Raw genomic sequence first — 22,553 nt, forward strand, 5'->3', positions numbered from 1 at the left:
GATATCACTTGTGCCTAACCCGGATGAATGTGATGATCCGTGACACTCATCATATTCTCAACTATGAACGCGTGCCTGACAACCACCTCCGTTCTATCTTAGATTAAGTAGATATCTCTTGGATTCTTTAATCAGAATCTTCGTGGTATAAGCTAGAACTGATGGCGGCATTCAAGAGAATCCGGAAGGTCTAAACCTTGTCTGTGGTATTCTGAGTAGGATTCAATGATTGAATGACTGTGACGAGCTTCAAACTCCTGAGGGCGAGGCGTTAGTGACAGACGCAAAAGAATCATTGGATTCTATTCCGGCCTGATTGAGAACCGACAGATGGATAGCCGTGCCGTGACAGGGTGCGTTGAACATTTCCACTGAGAGGATGGGAGGTAGCCACTGACAACGGTGAAACCCTTGCATACAGCTTGCCATGGAAGGAGCCTTGCGTGCTTGAAGAAGAAGACAATAGGAAAGCAGAGATTCAGAAGATGGAGCATCTCTAAAACCTCAACCTGTTCCCCATTACTGCAAAACAAGTACTTATTTCATGTTCTTTTACTTTTCACAATCAACCCTGATAATTATTGATATCCTGACTAAGATTTACAAGATAACCATAGCTTGCTTCAAGCCGACAATCTCCGTGGGATCGACCCTTACTCACGTAAGGTATTACTTGGACGACCCAGTGCACTTGCTGGTTAGTTGTGCGGGGTTGCAAAAGTGTGATTGCAATTTCGTGCACCATACTTCTCTCCTTTTTTCGTTGTTTGTTTCCATACCGAGGTGCATCCTTGCTGGAGATAAAAGATCAAGAACAAAGACCTAGGAGCTCAGTACAAAGGCTCAAGACAGGCGAGCTATACCTCAGTCAGTCAAGTCAGAACAATAATATTTTTAAATTTTAAAAATTATTTTATCAAATATATTTGTTATTGTTTATATTTATTAAAAATTATTTTTAATTTAATTTATCAAACATAAATACTACAATCTTTAAAAAATTAACTTTTAAAAATTAGCTTTTATGAACTAGTTTTAAAAAATAAAACCTTTATCAAGCCAAAGATTTAATGTTTTTCTTTTGAAAAAGAACATCCTCGAAGATAAAAAAATCAGAAATTAAATTTTAAAAATATTAGAAATGAACATATACTACATGTATACAAAAAAAAAATCAGTAATTCATGTTGAATACATATATATTATAATACAAAATATACATAATAAATAATTTAATGACTAACTTTTTATATACATATAATAGTTTTAAGGGCAATTTACTGAAATAAATATTATGGCCTCCAAATTTATCAGAATACACATTTTGCAAAATAGATACCGAAATGCATTTTTTTCACAAACTATGTAAACCGCGACAGGGATCCGCAGTTTACGAATACACGTAATCCGCTACAAGGGTGTTGCGGTTTACGTTCGAATCAAACCTTCACATAATCTGCGGTAGGGGTGTCGCGATTTATGTGTGTTTTCAAACGTGCATAAACCACTACAGGAGTCTAGCAGTTTATGCTTTAGTGTGGACTTAGTTCATTTTCCATGGAGTATATGATATTAGATAAAACTTTGGTATGCCTTTTTTATGTATGGCGCAACATAGGTTGGTGCTTTGATTTAATTGAAATTAGTCTCTTGAACTCATAGAATTACCAACAAAATTAGACCACCTTTACCTAAGAGAATCACAACTACATAAAGAATCACTAACAATACATGGAAAAACATAGACTAAAATAGGACAACAACACAAATAAGTAAAGAAAAATGAAAGCTAATCATGACGACCTAATGACACCTATGCCTTGGCTGTGGGTGCAGATCCTCGCTGAGGGCAAGTCTTGCGTGTGTGTCTTGTCTATTTGCATAGCCCACATCGCTTCAGCTGACTAGTATCGGCCTCATCCATGGTGTTACGGATACCTCGGTCACCCTTCTCTGGCACGTCTCATGTAAGGATCAAGAACGACAGTAGGACCGTCGTACGGTGGCCACAGACCCTCTAGAACAGCCGAACAGGGGACAAAAATCTCATCCGGTATACACTAAACATCTTACTTATGGTATAAACCTCATGGACATACGTAGCCCAGTCTAACCGGAACTGAGCACAGCATGCAATCGCATGGCAGCACGGGTAATGGAGAGCTTGAAAGTGCCTGTAGTCACAAGTGCGATCTCTGAGGGAAACTCAATACGTCCCAAGCGAAAAGTTACCGGTAGGAGTCGTCTCAGCCACGGTATACTCAGACTTATGTCTGTTGAACAGAGTAACAGTGACGCACCTGGAATCTTTCAAGTTGCGCTCTATCACCTTGACCAGTGCCTGACAAAACTGTTGGCCTGATCCCAACTACGCCTCTGCTGTCTGCCCTCGTATGACAAAAAGCCATGCTAACCTCTCATATATGGATTTTACAAGTGCAGTAACCGGTAGATTCCATGTCCCCTTCAATACAGAGTTAACACACTTGGATATATTCATCGTCATGTGGTCGAACTGTCTGCCTCCATCCTGGTGTTGGGTCCACTTATCATACTCCCGTCGGTTGGCCCAATCACACGTGGCCGAATTCTTAGTCCTCATAATATCAAACCAGTAGTCAAACTCTGCCTCAGTCTTGGCATACGCCGCATTCACAAGCAGCCATCTTGCATCCTGGCCCTTGAAACTGAGAGCAAAATTAGCTGCAACGTGTTGAATGCAATACGCTTGATATGCATGAGGCGGTAGTCAACCACTGTCTGGTGCCTCAAGTGCAATCTTAATGCCGTTGTGTCTCTCAAAGATCACCAGAATGCCTTCTTGCGGGGTCACATGTTGATGCAAGTGGGATAAGAAAAAATCCCACGACTCAGCATTGTCCACCTCAACAAGTGCAAACACAACCGGCAATATATTCGAGTTTACATCTTGCGCAATAGCCAGAAGCAAAGTCCCGCCATACTTCCCATACAGATGTGTACCATCAATGCTGATTAGTGGCTTTCAATGTTTAAAAGCCTCAATGCATGGAGGGAATGTCCAGAAAAGATGATGAAAGTACACTGTAGACTCATCAACCTCATCACCTACACGCACTGGAGAAGTCTTCAACAAAGCAACGGTTCTGTCCATCGTTGCTTGCATCCCAAGGATCCACCGGGGTAACTCGGCATATGATTCTTCCCAATCCCTGTAGATCTGTGCGACTGCCTTCTGCTTTACCTTCCACACCTTCCTATAACTAGGCCTGAATCCGTAGGTTGACTGAGTAACTTCTTGCAACACCTTTATCATAACCGCTGCATCCGCTCTAACCAATGGATAGATCCTCGCACAAATTACGTGGTAATCGAGCTGTCGGTGGTTGCTCGAAATCGAAGTGGCCAGACAAGTGTGAGCTCTGTTGTACCTTCTAATCTCCCAGTTAGCCTTGCGCTGCTGAAGTGCCACGCAGATCATCCACGTGTAGCCGTTTCCAAACTCCTTGCATCTTCCAACATACTTCAGATGATCTGATTCCATAACCCGATATTGAACTCCACGACGAATGCTATAATCCTTAACACTCATCACAGCTTCCTCCTTAGTCTGGAAAGATTGGCCAATCTGAAATTTTCCAAAAGTATTGCCCTCGTGTAATCCTTGGCCTCCGAAGGTGTGTGCCTCGTCCAGTTGTTGACTCACTTCTTCCAAGTTCAGTGTCAAGAAATATGGCAGTTGTTGGTGGGACCCAGAACTCGATGGGCCCTGAGGTGCAGGCGGGGCCATCGGAGTCTCCTCCTCACTATCCCCCGATATGTGATCGGGTTCATCGTCCAAATCATCTTCTCGCATCGCGTCCTCAATGTGATCCGGCTCATCACTACCAACAAGACCAGTAATCAAACCAGCTGACCTAGCTGCCAGTGCTAGAACAAGTGAAGGTGCAGCTAAGAGACAACCAGGTGCAACGACAGGCATCGAAGTAGAAGCATCTCCACCATCGTCGACTAAGAATTTGGCACTGAAGTCCTGGAACTGTCGACATCATCTTCCAACTTAGCAAACAACTTGTGTATTCTCACCTCTAAAAAACTCTGCCGACAATGAAATAAGACATCCATGTCTTTATCTGACCCTATCACAAATGTTTCATACTGCACACCACTTGACACAACCGTCATCGGAATCTTGTAGAACACATTCTTCACCAACTTGGCCCCACACAACCCTGCCTTCTGCAATATGTTCCTCTTTAGATCCGACAAAGTATCAGTCGAACGGATAAAAACGCTTAGCGGTTCTTTATCAGTGAACTTAACACCATGCCTATTACTTTTTTTTATTTTACCAGAACAGCGGACCAAAACCAACAAGCTCTCCTCACTATCCATTTGTGAAAGTGTGAAAATGACTCTCTACAAATGCCCCACTCCCTATCTTGAGTGGTATATATAGGCGAATTTGACAAAGCATAAACCGCTAGACCCCTGTAGTAGTTTATGCACGTTTGAAAAATACACATAAATCGTGACACCCCTATCGCGGATTTTGTGAAGGTTTCCTTCGAACGTAAACTGCGACACCCCTGTAGCAGATTACGTGCATTTGTAAACCGCGGGACCCTTGTCGCAGTTTACATAGTTTATGGAAAAAATGCATTTCAGTATCCATTTTGCAAAATGTATATTCTGATAAATATGGAAGCCATAATATTTATTTCGGTAAATTGCCCTAATATTAATAAGTAAACAGACCTTTTTTAAAAATATAAATTGACGTATAATAATATTATTGGTCGTTAGTAAATATTTATGTTTTAAAAATTTAATTATAACAATATTTGTATCTATACATAAATAGATATTATATTTTATAAAATACAATGTCTCACAAAATTTTAGTCATTAAATGAGTTATTATGTATTTGTATATAAATATATGTATTTTTTAATTTATTTTTAATGTAAAATTTATGTTTCAAAATGTATTTTATAAAGATGGTTAATTTTTTTTCTGTACATATATAACATTTTTTTATTAATTATGCTAGATGTATACCAAAATCAGCGATTAAAATAAATTATTAATATAAAATATATATTAAAATATAAAAATATATTTAAAAAAATTAAAAATAAATTAAATTATACGTATATTTATAATAAAATAACATTTTTATTTTACAGATATATTCTTTCAGGATTATAATTTTATATATACATCCTCGAAGACTCAATTCAAATCTCAGGACATTTCAATCTTCACCATCCCTCATCCCGAGCACAATTGATCTGAAACATTACTATATACCAAAGCCAGTTAGCGTAATAACATAAACAAAATTAAAAAAAGAAAAAAGAAAAAACGGGTGGAATTTAATTAGAGGTCCTATTTAATGACAAGTACCAAAGACAGGAGAGAATGGCATAAGAAAAGGCGAGTTATTGCTCCCTATTTTAATTTGTTGTTGGTCTTGAATTCTTGATCATGAGTTGTCCTTCCAAAATCTCTCAATTGGGTTTGGCCTTCTTGTCTCTTAGTTTATGTTCCCACATCTTAAAAAGAAGATAATAATAATATTTTCAATGTAAACCTAGTAGTCAACCAACCTAACTCAGTATCTTTGTCAGTCTCTATTGTGATCACAACAATCCAAAAAAGACCAAACAATGTGACACCTTTGACTTTCATTTCTCCTATACCACTCCCTGCATATACTTAAATTAAAAAATTAACAACTTTGATACATTCTTTATGGATTTTAACAGACAGCCCCTTCTTTTAAAAAAAAAAAAAACTAAATTTGGCTTGACTCACATGTCTTGATGGGAATGGACTTATTTGATTAAGTATATATGTTGATGAAACATAAAACATAGGAAATTGAAAACAGGTATTGAAAGAATTTTGTAATGTAAGCAATTTAACATAATAAATATAGCAGTTGTTGATTTTATGACTTGAACATACGAATTCAAAGTTACTAGCTAGAAAGGTGTTAACATGGATCCTAAGTTGGGTTAGCTCGCTCCTGCAGATAAGAGGAGCATAATTCCAATAAACAATGATCAGTAATAATAATACTTGCAAGAGATACTGACGATTAAGTCAGTAAAAGTGTAAAAGGTAAAAATTAGAATGCATTTTATGCATAAGGCAAATTTCATACAAAAAATTTATAGAGAATCCAAGTGAATCTATACTGAATTTATTATCAATGATGTTAAGTGTAAACTCAAATTAATTATCAATATAAAATATATTAAAAATAAATTAAATTATATATATTTATACATAAATGCATAATAATTAATTTAATGTCTGATTTTGTATATATGCATGCATAGTATTTTTAGTTTACTATTTAGTCTAAATTTGACTCAAATTTCACTTTATAAACGAACAAGCCCTTGGAAGAGAAGTACTTAGGTCACCTACTATTCTTAGGTCTAACTAAGAAAGAAAATTGTTTAATTGGCACTCACTTTTAAATAAAATAACTATACAAAAAAGAAAAGGCCGTTTTATTATAATAGTAATAATAATGTACCATAATAGTGTTCATTTTAGGAGCAAGCGCACACTTTACTGAAAAACACATCGTATTGTGTCTAAGGCTTGCATATGAACTCGAGGAAATAAAATATTAATCATATTACGCATGAAATAGTGAAATCTATAGTACATATACATAGTTTAAGTGTTAAACAACTATTAGTGAAACTTACGTGTTATCTGGTCCAAGACCAAAACGTTGATTAGTGGCTGCTTTTACGCATGTCTTTATCTTTTCTATTTCTTTATTATTAGCACAAAAAACCAGGCTCAATAACCACATTCAATTTCTCATTCCCTAATAAATTCAAAGACGACAGAAAGTGATTATAATTATATTTATAAATATATATTTTTTTGGTGACTTTTTTTTTTGTGACTATATTTATAAATATATATTATTATTAGGTTGATAGTTAGGATTTAGCTAATATATATTTTAACAACACAAATTAAAATTAGTATTACTAAAAGTTTTAAATATTTTATTTTAATAGAATAAGATAATATTTTTGTTCAAATCTTTGTAGCAAGTATTAATGTAATTTCTAAGGTATTTATGTGTTTCAAACGTTTTACTCAATGTTATTCTACTATTAACTCAAATTAGTCTTTAAAAATAATATATTTTTTAAATTCGTCTCTAAAAAATGAGACATTCTTTAAATTTGTCTCTAAAAGATTTTTTCAATCAAATTAGTCTTTCAAATATTATAAATTTATCATATTTGTCCTTCAATGACTCTATTAATAATTTTTGTCAATGATTGATCACGTAAAATATTAACTGATATCATACATGATACCTAATATATCTAATTGTATGCTGACTAAATATACTTATAAAAATCTATCAATTTAGACATTAGATCATTTTGGAAATATAGTTTATATAATTGGAAAAAATAGACTAAATTAATAGATTTTGATGAATATATTTAGTTAACATCCAATTAGATATGTCAAGTATTATGTATGTTATCAATTACGTTTTATATCATCAATTGTTGACGAAAATTATTAATGAAGTCACTTAAATAAGAATAAATATGATTAATTTGTAATTTTTAAAAGACTAATTTAATTGAAAAAATCTTTTAAAAATAAATTTAAAAAATATCCGATCTTTTATAATTAATTTGACTATTAATCCATTAACTCAATAAAAAAATTACTAATAAAAAGGGTAATCATATAAAGTAAATGTTGCACGTGACAAACTTCTATAATATTAATAATATGAATGAATTTAAAAAAAATTATGTTATAAAAAATTTCAGATATTATATCTCATTTCTCACTTGATATCAATATTAATTTCTTATATCTATGCTGCTCTATCAGATCATGTTTTCCTTTAGTAAATTACAGAAAAAAAATGAAAAATTGAGAAATTCGAGAATATATATATATATATATATATATATATATATATATATATATATATATCATTTATTAGTATTTTTAGGGAAGTTAAAAGTGACGATAATGTTAAATCAGATTGGTATTACTCACCAACTCAATGTTAATATATACAAGGTGAAAACTTCTTTATTTTTTAATATAGAATAAATATAAAAAAATTAATTTTTAATTAATTAACATTAATTTTTTTTATAAATTTTTTTTTTACTTCTAGACTTCAATTTAAAATTTAGAATTTAGAATTTAAAATGTAGTATTTAAAGTTTAGGATTTATAATTTTAAAAAAATAAATACTTTATAAACATTGATTGACACTGAAAAAAGATTAATTTTTGAGTTGTGCACTTTTAAATAAATAATTATTTATAAAAAATTCTAATTATTTCTTATTTCATAAAATAATGTTGAAACGAGTTACTTTTTATGCTCAAAACTCAAAAGAGCAAAAAATAGTATTGAGAAATAAAAATAAATAGAAAGAAAAAAGAATAGGAAAAAGACAAAGGCAGTAGTAGTAATCTGATTTGCAGAATAGATTATAAATAATGCAGACGGTCCGAGATCTGTCTATCTGCTTCAGAAGACAAATTGAGAATCATCATCATTTGAGAGTAATGGAAGAAAGCATGTCAGGCTTTTGCATAAGCGACGGAAGAGGAAGTGTTGCTAATAACAATAATAGTGGCGGAAGTGGAACAAAGTGTGGGCGTTGGAACCCAACAACCGAACAAGTGAAGGTTCTGACAGAACTTTTCAGCTCTGGACTCAGAACTCCAAGCACCGATCAGATTCAGAGGATCTCTAATCAGCTCAGTTTCTATGGCAAAATTGAAAGCAAGAATGTCTTCTATTGGTTTCAGAATCATAAGGCTAGGGAGAGACAGAAAAGAAGAAGGCTTTCTTTTGATCATGATCATGGAGGTGGTGGAGTTGGAGATAATCATAGCACCATCAATATTAATCATTCTTCTACACAAAGTAAGTATCATACATATGTCCTCTTTGATTTTTTTTTTTTTGGTGACTATGTCCTCTTTGATTTAATTTGTGTTTTTGTATTTTTTATTTTTAAAAATTCTTGAAAAAAATTAAAAAAAGAAAATAAAAGTTAAATATTTTTATTGTATTTTTATGGTTTTTATTTTTATTTTTTGAAAAATACTAAAAAAATCAACACTTTAAGTTAAAAAATTAAATAATTGACTAATATTAATTCAAATGAAAAAGGATAAATGCAAGAAAAAAAATACTAGTCATATATCATTTTTTTTCAATATAATTTTGAAAATGAAAATACTGAATATATAAGCAGAATAGATATTTTATTTGATTTTTTCTTTTATCACATTTTTTCCAAATTTGTTTTGGATCAAAAATGATGGATAGGATGAAGTCTTCTTTTTTACTATTTGAAAAAATAATGGTGACATATTATTCATCATTTTTTTACACAAAAGCTTTAGAATTATTTGGAGATGAATAGTAGTATATTTGGTTCTTTTGTGTTTTTCATTTAAGATTTATGTTGTAAGATTTGATAAGTTTAGGAATAAAAATAAATGTTTATGCTACAACTACGAACTAAAAAAATGCTATTTGTATATCAAATTTAGTCTCTTATTTTTTAGGCATCTAATTTATAAGTATTAATTTGATTTTTGGATTTTTAAAGGGTTGGCCTAATATATATGCATATCTTTGATGGACAGTCCACTTTTTTTTCACTCAATTTGTTTCTTTAAGCAGGTTTTGCACAGCTGTATTCAGAATCAGAGAAGGTGATTGAGACTCTTCAACTATTTCCATTGAACTCCTTTGGTGAATCAGAATCATCAGACAAGCTGAGTAGTAGGGTGCATGCAAATGATCAATGCCGGGATAATAATAATTTGATGTTCTCTTACACCATGGGGGAACAAATTGATCACCCTCCATTAGACCTTCGCTTAAGTTTCATGTAATAAATTAAAACATTGGGAATCTCCTTTTTGCTGGTGATTCATGATGATGGGTGCTAGGGAGAAAAAACTGTTCTTTTAAATAAATTGAAATTATTGTATTATTATTACTTGATGTTATAGGTTTTAGCATAATTTTTTCTTTTTTTCTTTTTTAAAAAAGAAGGAATGGGATGAGGTTATGATGGCAGATTTCAAAAAATATGCATCTTAGTCTTCAAACTATTGTTTTTAATATTTACCTAGCGATCAGTGATAAGTCTTATTAGTTGCTTCTAAATTAAATTAACATATTAGAAATTCTTGGACATTCTCCTCTCTGCATGCATGATATTACCTAGTTCAACCTTTTTAATTTATTTTATTTTAATTTTGTTGCTTCTCCGAGTATATATACTCTGTTGATTTATACTTGGATGTTATGAAATGCTTGGGGATTCTAATTCGTATCCTTTCATGAGAGATGTCACGCACCTTGGAATGCAAAAAGGATATGTAACAAATTAATGAGTCATGCCTCGGGTCTTCCTCATATCTTTGAATATAATCAACCATATACCCATATACATATGTGTATAATTAAATGGGAAAAAGATCCTCTAAACAGAAGAGAATTGTAACGTAGTAAAGTAATGAATTTGTAATTTTTATTATATGTAAATTTTATTACTTCAATTTAAGGATAATTAAATTATTTTTTTATTTTATTAATTTTCTCATTTTAAAAAAACTTAATGCATTAAATAAGTATGGTAAGGTATCTAATTATTCAAGAGTTTCCTAATATGATATTTAAGTTATTATTAATAGAAATATTTAAATTTTTTTCTTTTAAAATTTTTTAGTAATGTTAATATGTGTTGTTGGAAGTTTATTGTAATTTAAACTTCTGTTGTGGTCTAATTGTAATTATTTATAAATTATTAATGACTTAATCTTATTCGTTAATACTAATGTTTGATGGACGCATTAGATTTAAAGGTAATAACACATATAAAGATGGTCCTCTTTTTGCCTCTTTTTTTTTGTGACTGAACATAACACAAAGAAAAAAGATCTAAGAAAAAGAGTAGTACTCCTCTCTAATAATAATGTCTAAATTATTAGGAGGCATTAACCACTCTAGATACACCTGCTTGTTTAAAATAGCAGTCTTAGCCATTAAATCAGCCGCTCTGTTTGCTATTCGCTGGATGAACAGTAAAGTAGCTGTCCAATTGCGCTGGAGCATTTCTTTGATTTTGTCAAGCAGATCATAGTCATTCCTAATCATGATTATCAGTTTCACATATGACCTCTTTGCACTCGCAATCCCAAGCCATAACAAGCCCTTTCCAAATAGCATGAAGCTCACAACAGAGAACACTAGAAAGAGGTATACTGGCAGAACAACCTTTTATCCAAATTCTCATGCTGTCTCTAATAATACATCCAAAGCCAGCTAATTGCTCATTTTCAAAAATGCTTGCATCGCAGTTCACTTTACAAACATTCATTGGAGGTGGTTCCCAGTTATATTTCAAAGAAGAAGGAATAATATGTTTTTGGTTGATAACAACATTAGAGAAATCTCGAGCAGCATGTTTAACTAAGTGAACAATTTTCTCCTTATTCCATGGATCATTTTGGTGGAAGATGTCATTGTTCCTATCCCTCCAAATCCACCAAAAGGCCGCTGCAAAGAGAAACTCATTTTTGTTGAGGTTAGAACGAATCCAAGCCACAAAATCCAAACTAGAGTCCTCAACAGTCATTCCCAAATTTAAGCTAATCTAAATCTGACGAGCTTTTTGGCAAGTCCTAAAGCAGTAGTTAATATCCTCTAGAGCAAGATAACATCTCTGACAAAAATCAGAAGTAGAAAGACCTCTTTGAAACCGGTAACTAGCTGTGGGAACTTCGTTGTTGAGGCAAAGCCAGAGCAGACACTTTATCTTCTCTGGTATTCTCAAGCGCCAAAGCCAAAGCCAATTTTCATTATCATTCCAGCCAAATTTCTTCTTCAATAGCCATTCATACCCGCTTTTAGTCGAGTAGGTGATAGTATTTGAGTTTGTCTAAAACCAACCTGTTTTATCTCCTGCCTGCTTGATAGGATCAAAGAGCAACAAATCAAGTTTAACTTCTTCCGGAATCATTGTGCAAAGAATATCCCACCGCCAATGCCCATGGTGACAGACATCTTCTAACTTCAAGTGAGAATCAGAAATGTGCACAAAAGGAACCAAAGGAGCTAGCATTCCACATGGTCACCAAGTATGATACCAAAAGGATTGAGACATCCTGCCTGTACACCAATCAAAACCATCACGAAGCTTTTCTATTGTCTTATAAATCGCGCGCCAAATGCTTGAAACATTATTAGAAAAATTGGGTGAAAAGCAAGAACTCCCAGATAAATATTTTGCCAACATAATTCTTACCCAAAGCTTATCTTTATTATGCAATAATTGCCAAACAAGCTTTCCGAGTAAAGCAAAATTTACACATTGGGTATCTCTAATTCCCAAGCCTCTATATTTTTTTGGAGTGACAACTTTGCTCCACTTGACCAAATTTAAGCAACGCTCCCCCATCTTTCCCTTCCATAAGAATTGTTTAAGCACAGAATCAATCTTTTGATAAACCAAAGTACGAAAAAGAGTCACTTGCATCTGATAAATAAGAAGAGAAGAAGCAACAGATTTAATTAAGCAACGCTTGCCTGCTCTATTAAGGAGCCGACCTTTCCAACTAGCCATCCTATTTTTGATCTTCTCTAAAGAGTCTGAAAAAATAGATCTAGCAGCTCGAGGATGATTAAGGTTCACCCCCGAGTATTTGCCTAGGTCACTAGTAAAAAGAATATGAGAAACACCAGACAACATTTCCTTCCTTCTATTAGAGATATTTCTAGAATAAATAGCTTTAGATTTTTCAATATTAACCTTCATGCCTGAAGCTTTACAGAAAAACTCCAAGGTGTGCACAATATTCTGAACTTGACTTTTCTTTGCTTTACAAAAAAGGAGGAGGTCATCTGCAAACATCAAGTGAGAAACTCTATGTCCTCCTCTAGAAACAGCCACACTATCCCAAATACCTTCGTCAACTTGTTTGGAAATGAAGCACACCAATCTATCTATGCACAAAACAAATAAATATAGAGAAATTGGATCTCCTTGCCTGAGCCTTTTGCGAGGTTGGAAGCTGTCCAATCTATTCCAATTCCAAAGGATGGAAAGATTTGAGGCCTGAACACAATTCATTACAAGCCGAATAATTGGAGAAGGAAAGCCAAAAGATTCAAGAGTGTGCTCAAGAAAATTCCAATCAACTCTATCATAAACCTTTTCTAAATCAATCTTAAAAGCCATAGCTCCTTTTCTAGACTTTGTCCGCTTAAGAAAGTGAAGAACTTCTTGGGCGACAATAATATTATCAGGTGCTCCTCTACCATGAATAAACCCTCCCTGAGTTGGGCTAACAATCTCATCCAAAAATGGTCGTAATCTATTAACTAGCACTTTAGTCACTAGCTTATAAATTACATTACAAAGGCTTATTGGCCGAAAATCCTTCAATCTAGTTGGAGGGTCGCACTTAAGGATAAGAACAATCAAAGTTTCCAACAAAGAATGGCTTAACGTCTCACCTAAGAATGCTTTCTAAACAGTACGCCATACCTCATGACCCACCACATCCCAATATTCTTTGAAGAAAAAAACTTGAAAACCATTCGGCCAAGGAGCTTTGAACGAGCTCATATTATCCAGAGCTTCTTTAACCTCCAACATTATTACTGGTTTAGACAAATTATCACAAGCATCCTAGCTAAGAGATGGCATAGGAATTTCTCCCATGAAATTAAACTCAACAGGCTCAGTAGAACAAAAAATATTTTTGAATAAATGAGCAATCTCCCTTTGCAAAACTTTCAGATCATCAGACCAAGACCCATCACTGACAAGCAACCCATGAACCTTGTTAGATTTTCTTCTAAGGATGGTTTGCATATGGAAAAAGCTAGTATTTCTATCACAATACCGAATCCATTGATCTCTTGACTTCTGGTACCAAAACAATTCTTCCTGGGCCAAAACTATATTATACTCAGCTCTCAATTCTTCCTCTTTGTGCTTCAGAATCGAATCATCGTCAGCTTCTATTTTCCGTTGAATACGATTCAAATAACCCTCCAATTCCATCTTTTTAATAAAAATATTTCCGAAGACCGTAGAGTTGAATTCCAACAAAGCTTCTTGGACCCCCAGCAACTTTCTATGGATGCCAAAGTCTGTACTATCCCAAGATTTCTGAACAATGGCCTTGTAATCAGGATGCGTTGTCCATGCCGCCTGGAATCTAAAAGGCCGGTTTCCTTTTTTGATAGGAACTCCTTGACATCAGATAAGTAGGGGACAATGATCAGAGTGGGAACGGCTGAGAACTTCAACAAAAACTTCTGGAAAAAGAAGGTGTCATTCTGTAGTACAGCAAGCTCTATCCAATCTCTTTGCAATTTTTTTGTTTTCTTGAATTTTACGGAACCAAGTAAACCGTCTTTCAGAGGTTGTCAGATCAAAAAGACCACAAGAATCTAGAGTACTTACAAAGATACTACTGCGATTTGAATAGAAATTACCCCCCTTCACCTCATAAACACTCAAAATATCATTAAAATCCCCAACCACCACCCGCGGGTCCTGAATGCACAAACCAATATCAAGTAGATGACTCCATAATTCTACTCTATTAGTGGCTTGAGGGCTACCATAAACCGCACTGCAGATCCATCTTTGCCCACCACCATCAATTTCCAAAGTTACACATTGATTCATAGCCCAAAGAATTTTACAAGAAAAATTTAAATTAGCAAAGTGGAACCAAATTCTTCCCTTGTGTCCAACAGCATCTACAATCCCTACAGGATAATAGCCTAATCTCCCCCAAAATTCTTTCATAGTTTCAAACCCAATATGAGTTTTCACCAAAATAAAAAAAAGTTGGTTAAAATTTCCGTACCAACTCCTTACAGTGTACCCGAGACATCTTATTTGACGCCCCCTAACATTCCAACTAATAATATTTAAATGGTCAGAATCCATAAAAAATAAATTAAATAATTGGAAAGTTTAATCATTCTACCTCACGTTGATGGACCCCTGTCTCCAAGTGTCTCCTTATGGACTTGCACCGCAGAACCATCATTCTTCTGTTGAGGTTGGGTCTCCAAGTTTGTTGTTGCACTAACTTTATCAAGCTCTTTTTGTACTCGAGAGTCCATTGACAATGCTTCAGTAGGTGAGTTTTGAAGTGAAATAGAACGCTGCCTTTTGTGCCCTGCTTTAAAAAAGGGAGTACTTTGATCCTTGAAAGCCACCTGAGTTGTTCCCAAAGAGCCAAGCGTGGATGGAGGATCTTTCTTTTCCTTAGGCCCCACCTTTGCATTTGATAAGGACTTCACCTTATTAGACCCAAAAGAAAATTTCTTACTCACCAAATTGGAGCATATTGCTACATTGGCTTTTTTTGGCACCACATTGTGGCCTTTACCCACTTTTTCCTTGCCTTTTCTACTAACTGTTTTGCACGAGTATCCCTTTCTATATGTGAGTCTTGCAAATTATCATGCACAAGATCTGCTGCAACATGCTTCTCCATAATTGGAATTAATTTGGCATTAATTTTAAATTCAAAAGTTAAATTTTGCTTTTTTTTACTAGGATTTGACTATCTTCCACCATTTTCTCGTTGTTATCTACACGAAAAAGTGACGGCAAATTTTTCTCCTTCACCGTGCTTTCCTTCCCAATGCCATTGTTGTTCTCTTTCGCACATTCTCTTGTTACATGCCCAAAGCAGCTACATTTTTCACAAATTAAATTCAAGTGCTCATATTGTATGTCATACATATGACCATCAACCTGAATTTTTTTATAACTAAAAGTCCCAAGTTAATTTGCACACATGCTCTTGCATACTTTCCCCTCTCTACAGACTTGGTGGCTAAGTCGATGCGGATCGGTTTGCCAACAGCTGACGCAATCATTTTCATGGCTCTCTCTTGATAATAGTTAATGTTTAAACTTGTGATTCTTATCCAAACCATGGTAGACCCAACAGTATTTTCACAAGGTCTGAATGAAGAACTCCAAGGTTTAACCGCAACATAGCTTCTAGTAATCATCCACGGTCCTCCAAGGAGAACTTTCTCTCTATCCTCCAAGAGATCAAATTTGACTAAGAAATAGCCAAAACCGACATCTAGTACCTCATATCCTCCTTTGGTTCTCCAGACACCTTTAAGCCTGTGCGTGATCGCTGTATAGCTAAATTTTTTTCCAAAAACTTTGATCACGATGACATCTTTGTAGGGCTTTGCCAATATCTCTTTTGCTTCCTCAGTGAACGTCACAGTTGGTATCTCTGAATCGCCTTGCTTACCAACTACTGTAGCCATCTTATCCCCGTCAAGAGAATCAGCAACCTCCAAAGCTCTCCTTGCTGAGGCACCAACAACTTTATCTCTGAACGATATCTGCTGACTTTGAGTCTTGTTACCATCTCTTTTAATCCCCTCCTTTTCACCTGATGCATACACCCTTCCGCTCTCCCCCTATTGCTTCCGCCGACATGGCCGGCTGCCTCGCTATGTGCCACCCTCGAAAACTCTCCCCCGCCCTCCCCACTCTCCATTTCATGTACTCTCATGTACTCTCTCGTACTAGGGTTTGTAAAGAATTCTAATTCTTACAATCTTCTTATATTTGGCTTTATATATACACGGCGTCTTTTACCGTTTTCACTCAGTGAAAATACTGAAAAACTGTCATCCTGATGAACGTCTGTAAGAAAGGAAAAAGAGAGAAATCAGTCTTAAAGTTCAACTCTACCATAACCAAAATTCATTATGCTAACTAATTCAGGTATGAAAATCACAACTTTTAAGAACCTAATTAATGCTTCCGCTAAATTAAGTTTACATGTGCTATCACAGCATGTGTTTTGAAAGTATGTGATTTTCTCTGATTTAATTATGATGTCCACAATGTTTTTGATTAATTATTTATAGTAGGATTTTAATTAAGTGGCTTTCAATTTTCATGCTATCAAAACTGTATATTTGTGATGGTATATGTTCTACATGTTTTCTTCTGTATATTTTAATTTGACCATAAATTATACTCATATATGAATTTAATCTTGAGTTTATGTTTAGTGTTGATGACAATTATGAATTTATTTTTAGTATGTAGTGTATCTAGTTTTATGAAAAATCTATAAATAATTTATTTATAGTATTAAGTTTATTTCGACTATTTACTATTTGTATACACCAAAGTGATCAAGTTATAACGTAAAATGTTAGTATAGTTAATAATGTGTTAATTAATTTTAAAATTAGATTTACCCAAAGAAAAATCACTTATATTATTAATAGATTTGAAAGAAAAAATTTATTATTCTTGAGTCAAATATATGTATTGTCCAAAGAAGATATATGTATTTAGCAGAGAATTTCAATCTTCAAGTATGATAAATATGTTATTTATTTGTATGTTAGTATATTATAGAATTTTATCCAAAGATAAACTATAATATGCTTTGTTATGTTTTGTAATCTGAGTAGATGATAAAATTAAAATTAATATAAGCATTGTATGATTAAATGACAGGTATTTCAATTCATTCGCAAGCTTCATCTCTTACTATGTTTAATGGCTTAAACTTCTCTGAATGAAGTGAACAAGTGAAGTTCCATTTAGGTCTTTTGGATATTGAATTGTCATTTTTGGAAGAGGAACCCATTGTTACTGATGATAATGATGAGGATGAGAAGTATGCACTTAAGACATGGAAACGTTCTAACAACCTTATATTTATACGAATGACTATTGCAAACAATATTAAGACAACCCTTCCACAAACAAATCTAAAGAATATCTTGTATTTGTGGAAGACTGCTTCCTGCTGGTTACTCGCTAGTACATTAATGTCACAGCTCACGCCATGAAGTTTGATGGGTCTAAGAGCATGCAAGAACATACTATTGAGATGTTTAATATTGCTGCAAAATTAAAGTCATTGGGTATGACAGTTAATGACTCCTTTATGATGACTCACTACCTTTTGAGTATGGAGCTTTTTAAATTAATTATAATATCATGAAGGAAAAATGAGACGTTAATGAATTAATTGGAAAACTTATATAGGAAGAAAATAGAATTAAGAATTGTGGTGGTCATTCTGTCAACTTGATTTAAGGAGCTGGCAAATTAGAAAAGAAATTAAAGACAAAGCCCAAGAATTTTAAGAAGAAAGAACGTGCCAATGCAAAACAGTGTTATTTCTGTAAGAAAAAAGGTCATTTCCAAATGGATTGTCCTAAACGTATGGCATTGTTCGAAAAGAAAGGTATATTTGAAACATATGTATATACTTATAAATCAAATTTAATTGATATTCCTCATAATTCTTGGTGGCTTGATTCTGGTGCTACAACTCATGTATCTAATGTAATGCAGGAATTTCTTACGATCCAAATCACAAGCCAAAGTAAGATGTTCTTATACATGGGAAACCGTGTGAAAGCACCAATTGAAGGAATAGAAACTTATCATTTGGTGTTGGATATAAGCTTTCATTTAGATTTACCCAAGACTCTTTATATACCTTCAACGTCTGGGAATTTAATTTCTGTTTTAAAGTTAGACAATTGTGGTTTTTCTTTTAACGGTGGACATGGTTGTTTTTAATTTATTTAAAAAATTATAATATTGTTGGTTATGGTGTTTTAATTGATGGCTTATATAGATTAAAATTTTTTGATCAATTTTCTGAAACCTTACTTATTGAGTACTAGAATGACATAGTTAGGCCAAATACACCTAAAGAAAATTCTGCATTCTTGTGGCATAAACGTTTGGATTACATATATATCCAAGGAAAGAATGGAAAGATTAGTAAAAATGAGATTTTACAAAATCTAAATTTTACTGATCTTGGTTTATGTGTGAATTATATTAAGGAAAAACAAACCAAACAAAATAAGAAAGATGTCACAGGAAGTAGTCAGCTTCTTGAAATTATACACACTGATGTATGCAGACCTTTTGATGCTCCATCTATTAATGGAGAAAAATATTTCATCACTTTTATTGATAACTTTTTACGTTATGGATATGTCTATTTGCTTAAAGAAAAGTCTCAAGTAGTTGATGCTATTGAGATTTCTGTTAAAGAAGTTGAAAGACAATTAGACAAAAAGGTGAAAGTTGTTAAGTCAGATAGAGGTGATGAATATTATGAAAAACATAATAAAACAGGACAATACACAATACACAATGCCATATACACCGTAACAAAATGGTGTGGTGAAAAGGCGTAATCGAACGTTAATGGATATGGTTAAAAGTTTGATGAGAAATTTTTCTTTATCCAAATTCTTGTGGATATATACATTAAAGACTACCGTGTATTTGCTAAATAGAATTCCTAATAAAAATGTTCCAATGACTCCTTTTGAGTTATGGACTAATAGAAAACCTAGTTTACGACATTTGTATGTTTGGGGTTGTTCAGCAGAAGCAAAAATATTTAATCCACAAGAAAAGAAATTAGATTCTCGAATAGTGAGTGACTATTTTATTGACTATCCAGAGAAGTCTAAAGGGTATACTTTTTATTGTTCAAACCATAGTCCCAAGAATTGTAGAAACTGGTAATGCCAAATTCTTTGAAAATGGTGAAGTTAGTGGGAGTGAAAATCATCAAAATATAGAAATAAATGAAATTAAAGTAAATATTTCTATACATGTTAGTGTTCTTTTATCCACACATACTCAAAGAGTTGTTCCAACTATTGTTGAACACATTAGTAGTGATGAACAAGATTTGAATGATAATGCTCTCAATGAAAAAACTAACTCACAAATATAAGAAAGAAATGAGTCTCTAGAAATACCATGCTTTAAGGAGATCTCAAAGGGAAAAAAATAAGCTATTCCAAGCTATTATAAGACTTATTTACAAAAAGAAGATATTGGAATATCTAAAGATTCAGTTTTATTTACACAAGTCATAAATAGTGATGATTCAGAAAAATGGATTGATGTCATGAAAGAAGAGTTAAAATCCATGGAAGATAACAAAGTTTGGAAAATTGTTGAATTGTCAGAAGGTGCTAAATATATTGGTTGTAAATGGGCCTTCAAAGTTAAGCAGGACTCAAAAGGCAATGTTGAACGATATAAAGCTAGACTTGTTGCTACGGGATTTACTCAAAAAATGGTGTTAATTATAAAGAAATATTTTCATCTGTTTCTAAGAAAGATTCATTGTGTATCATTATGGCACTTGTGACTCATTATAACTTAGAGCTACATCAAATGAATGTAAAAACTATATTTTTGAATGGTGATCTTGATGAAGAAGTTTATATGGATCAACTTGAAGGTTTTCCAAATGAAGGAAATTAAAGGTCGTGTGGTGTGTAAACTTAAGAAATAAATATATGGACTGAAACAAACCTCACGACAATGGTATATTAAATTTAATAATACCATTCTTTCTTTCAGTTTTGAAGAAAATATTGTTGATGTATGCATATAGCGAAAGGTCAGTGGAAGTAAGTTCATCTTTCTAGCCTTATATGTTGATGATATTTTGCTTACAACAAATAATTTAGGAATACTGCGTGAGACTAAAGAATATCTTTCTAGAAAATTTGAAATGAAAGATATGGGGGAGGCATCTTATGTGATAAGAATTGAAATTTTTCGTGTTACTATTATCTCAGAAAGCCTATATAAATCAAGTTCTAGAGAGGTTCAATATGAAAAAGTGTTCCGCAGAAATTGCACCAATTTAAAAAGGGGACAAATTTAATCTTATGCAATGCCCAAAAAAATGATATAAAATGAAAGCGAATGGAAGAAATTTCATATAGTTCTGTAGTGGAAGTCTTATGTATGTGCAAACTTGCACAAGACCGGACATTAGCTTTGCAATAGGATTGTTAGGAAGGTATCAAAGTAATCCTGTAATGGATCATTAGAAAGTTGCAAAGAAAGTTTTAAGGTATCTTCAAGGTACAAATAATTATATGCTCATGTACAAAAGGTTTAGCCAATTAGAAGTAATTTGTTATTCAGATTCAGATTTTGGTGAATGTGCTGACACAAAAAAAGTCTATATTTGACTACTTATTCTTATTTGGAGAAGCTGCCATATCATGTAAAAGCTCCAAGCAAAGTGTTGTGGCAACATCTACTATGGAGGCATAATTTGTTGCATGTTTTGAAGCTACAAATCAAGCTTTATGGCTGCGAAATTTTATTTCAGGACTTGGCATTGTTGACTCAATTGTTAGGCCATTGAAAATTTATTGTGATAATTCTGCAGCAGTATTTTTCTCCAAAAATGATAGATACTCTAAAGGTGCCAAGCATATGGAAATAAAGTACTTTGGTGTTAAGGAGGAAGTTCGAAAACAAAGAATGTCCATAGAACATGTTAGAATCGAACTTATGGTTGTTGATCTATTGACTAAAGGATTGCAACCAAAGACATTTAAGGAACGTGTACATAGAATGGGTCTTGATTCTTCTGAATGATGTTAACACTCTGAGCTCACTATGTTTATTTATGTGTTTTTTGAACATTGATAGTTTGTTGTTTCTAGTTAAAGTAATATTATTTTATGAGTTATAACATAATGATCTAGAAACTTTATGGAAGTGATATAAAATTGTGTTATTTATGTAGTTTATGAAGTAAGATGCTAGTGGTTGTAGTATATGGAAGGAAATGTGTTTCATATTAAATGAATGACTCCCATATCTCACACAAAGTATTTTACCATATTAAAACAAATATGTAATGTATGAAAATATGATTACACTTAGGCCAAGTGGGAGAATGTTGGAAGTTTATTGTAATTTAAACTTTTGTTGTGGCCTAATTATAATTATTTATAAATTATTAATGACTTAATCTCATCGGTTAATGTTAATGTTTGATGGACGCATTCGATTTAAAGGTAATAACATATATAAAGATAGCCCTTTCTCTACCTTTATGCACGACGTCTTTTACAGTTTCTGAAAATACTGAGAAACTGCTATCGTGATGAACGTTTGCAAGAAAGGAAAGGGAGAAAAATCAATTTTAAAGTTTAATTCTACCATAACCAAAACTCATTATGACAACCAATCCAAGTATAAAAATCACAACTTTTAAGATCCTAATTAATGCTTTCGCTAAATTAAGTTTACATGTGTTTCTTGAGAGCATGCCAGTTAAATTAAATTATTAGTAACCAAGTTGAAAATGTCATTTGAGTTATAGTTTATTGGCGGTCTCACTCTAATTAGTGCAAGGTTGCTAATGAAATAAAAATCACTCTATCACAATTTCTTGCATGTGGGATGTTTATTTACTAATTATGATATATGGACACTAACAAAGATACGAGATATGATACGACACGAGATATATTGATACATAAATTTTAAAATTTTATAAGATATAGACACACATATATAAAATATAAAAAAGTATTTTTAGATATATGATAATAATATTTTAATATTGTATTAATATTAAAATCTAAATTATTTTTTTAATTATTTTTAATGTCTTATTTTAA

General features: G+C 33.0%; 2 protein-coding genes across 2 annotated transcripts; one reads left to right on the forward strand and one right to left on the reverse strand.

Moving 5' to 3' along the window:
* Positions 1-8,473: 8,473 nt before the first annotated feature.
* On the forward strand, positions 8,474-10,029 carry LOC112715423 (WUSCHEL-related homeobox 5). The gene is made up of 2 exons (XM_025767190.3): positions 8,474-8,942; positions 9,711-10,029. The coding sequence occupies exons 1-2, from the start codon at positions 8,510-8,512 to the stop codon at positions 9,923-9,925; spliced, it is 648 nt and encodes a 215-aa protein (XP_025622975.1). The 5' UTR covers positions 8,474-8,509; the 3' UTR covers positions 9,926-10,029.
* Positions 10,030-13,731: 3,702 nt separating this feature from the next.
* On the reverse strand, positions 13,732-14,865 carry LOC140175615 (uncharacterized). Its single transcript, XM_072204141.1, has 2 exons — positions 14,547-14,865; positions 13,732-14,300 (listed from the first exon to the last, which is right to left on the reverse strand). The coding sequence occupies exons 1-2, from the start codon at positions 14,863-14,865 to the stop codon at positions 13,732-13,734; spliced, it is 888 nt and encodes a 295-aa protein (XP_072060242.1).
* Positions 14,866-22,553: the final 7,688 nt, after the last annotated feature.

The sequence above is a fragment of the Arachis hypogaea genome, chromosome 10 (assembly GCF_003086295.3).
Source record: "Arachis hypogaea cultivar Tifrunner chromosome 10, arahy.Tifrunner.gnm2.J5K5, whole genome shotgun sequence".
Lineage (NCBI taxonomy): Eukaryota > Viridiplantae > Streptophyta > Magnoliopsida > Fabales > Fabaceae > Arachis > Arachis hypogaea.

What these genes read in the sequence shown, in the direction of transcription:
- LOC140175615 (XM_072204141.1), bottom strand. Translation starts at nt 14,865, where the DNA reads ATGAAAGAATTTTGGGGGAGATTAGGCTATTATCCTGTAGGGATTGTA. An exon ending in TGTTTATGAGGTGAAGGGGG is followed by an intron (nt 14,301 to 14,546) that starts GTAATTTCTATT and finishes TCTGATGTCAAG; the next exon opens with GAGTTCCTATCAAAAAAGGA.
- LOC112715423 (XM_025767190.3), top strand. Translation starts at nt 8,510, where the DNA reads ATGCAGACGGTCCGAGATCTGTCTATCTGCTTCAGAAGACAAATTGAG. An exon ending in TAATCATTCTTCTACACAAA is followed by an intron (nt 8,943 to 9,710) that starts GTAAGTATCATA and finishes TTCTTTAAGCAG; the next exon opens with GTTTTGCACAGCTGTATTCA.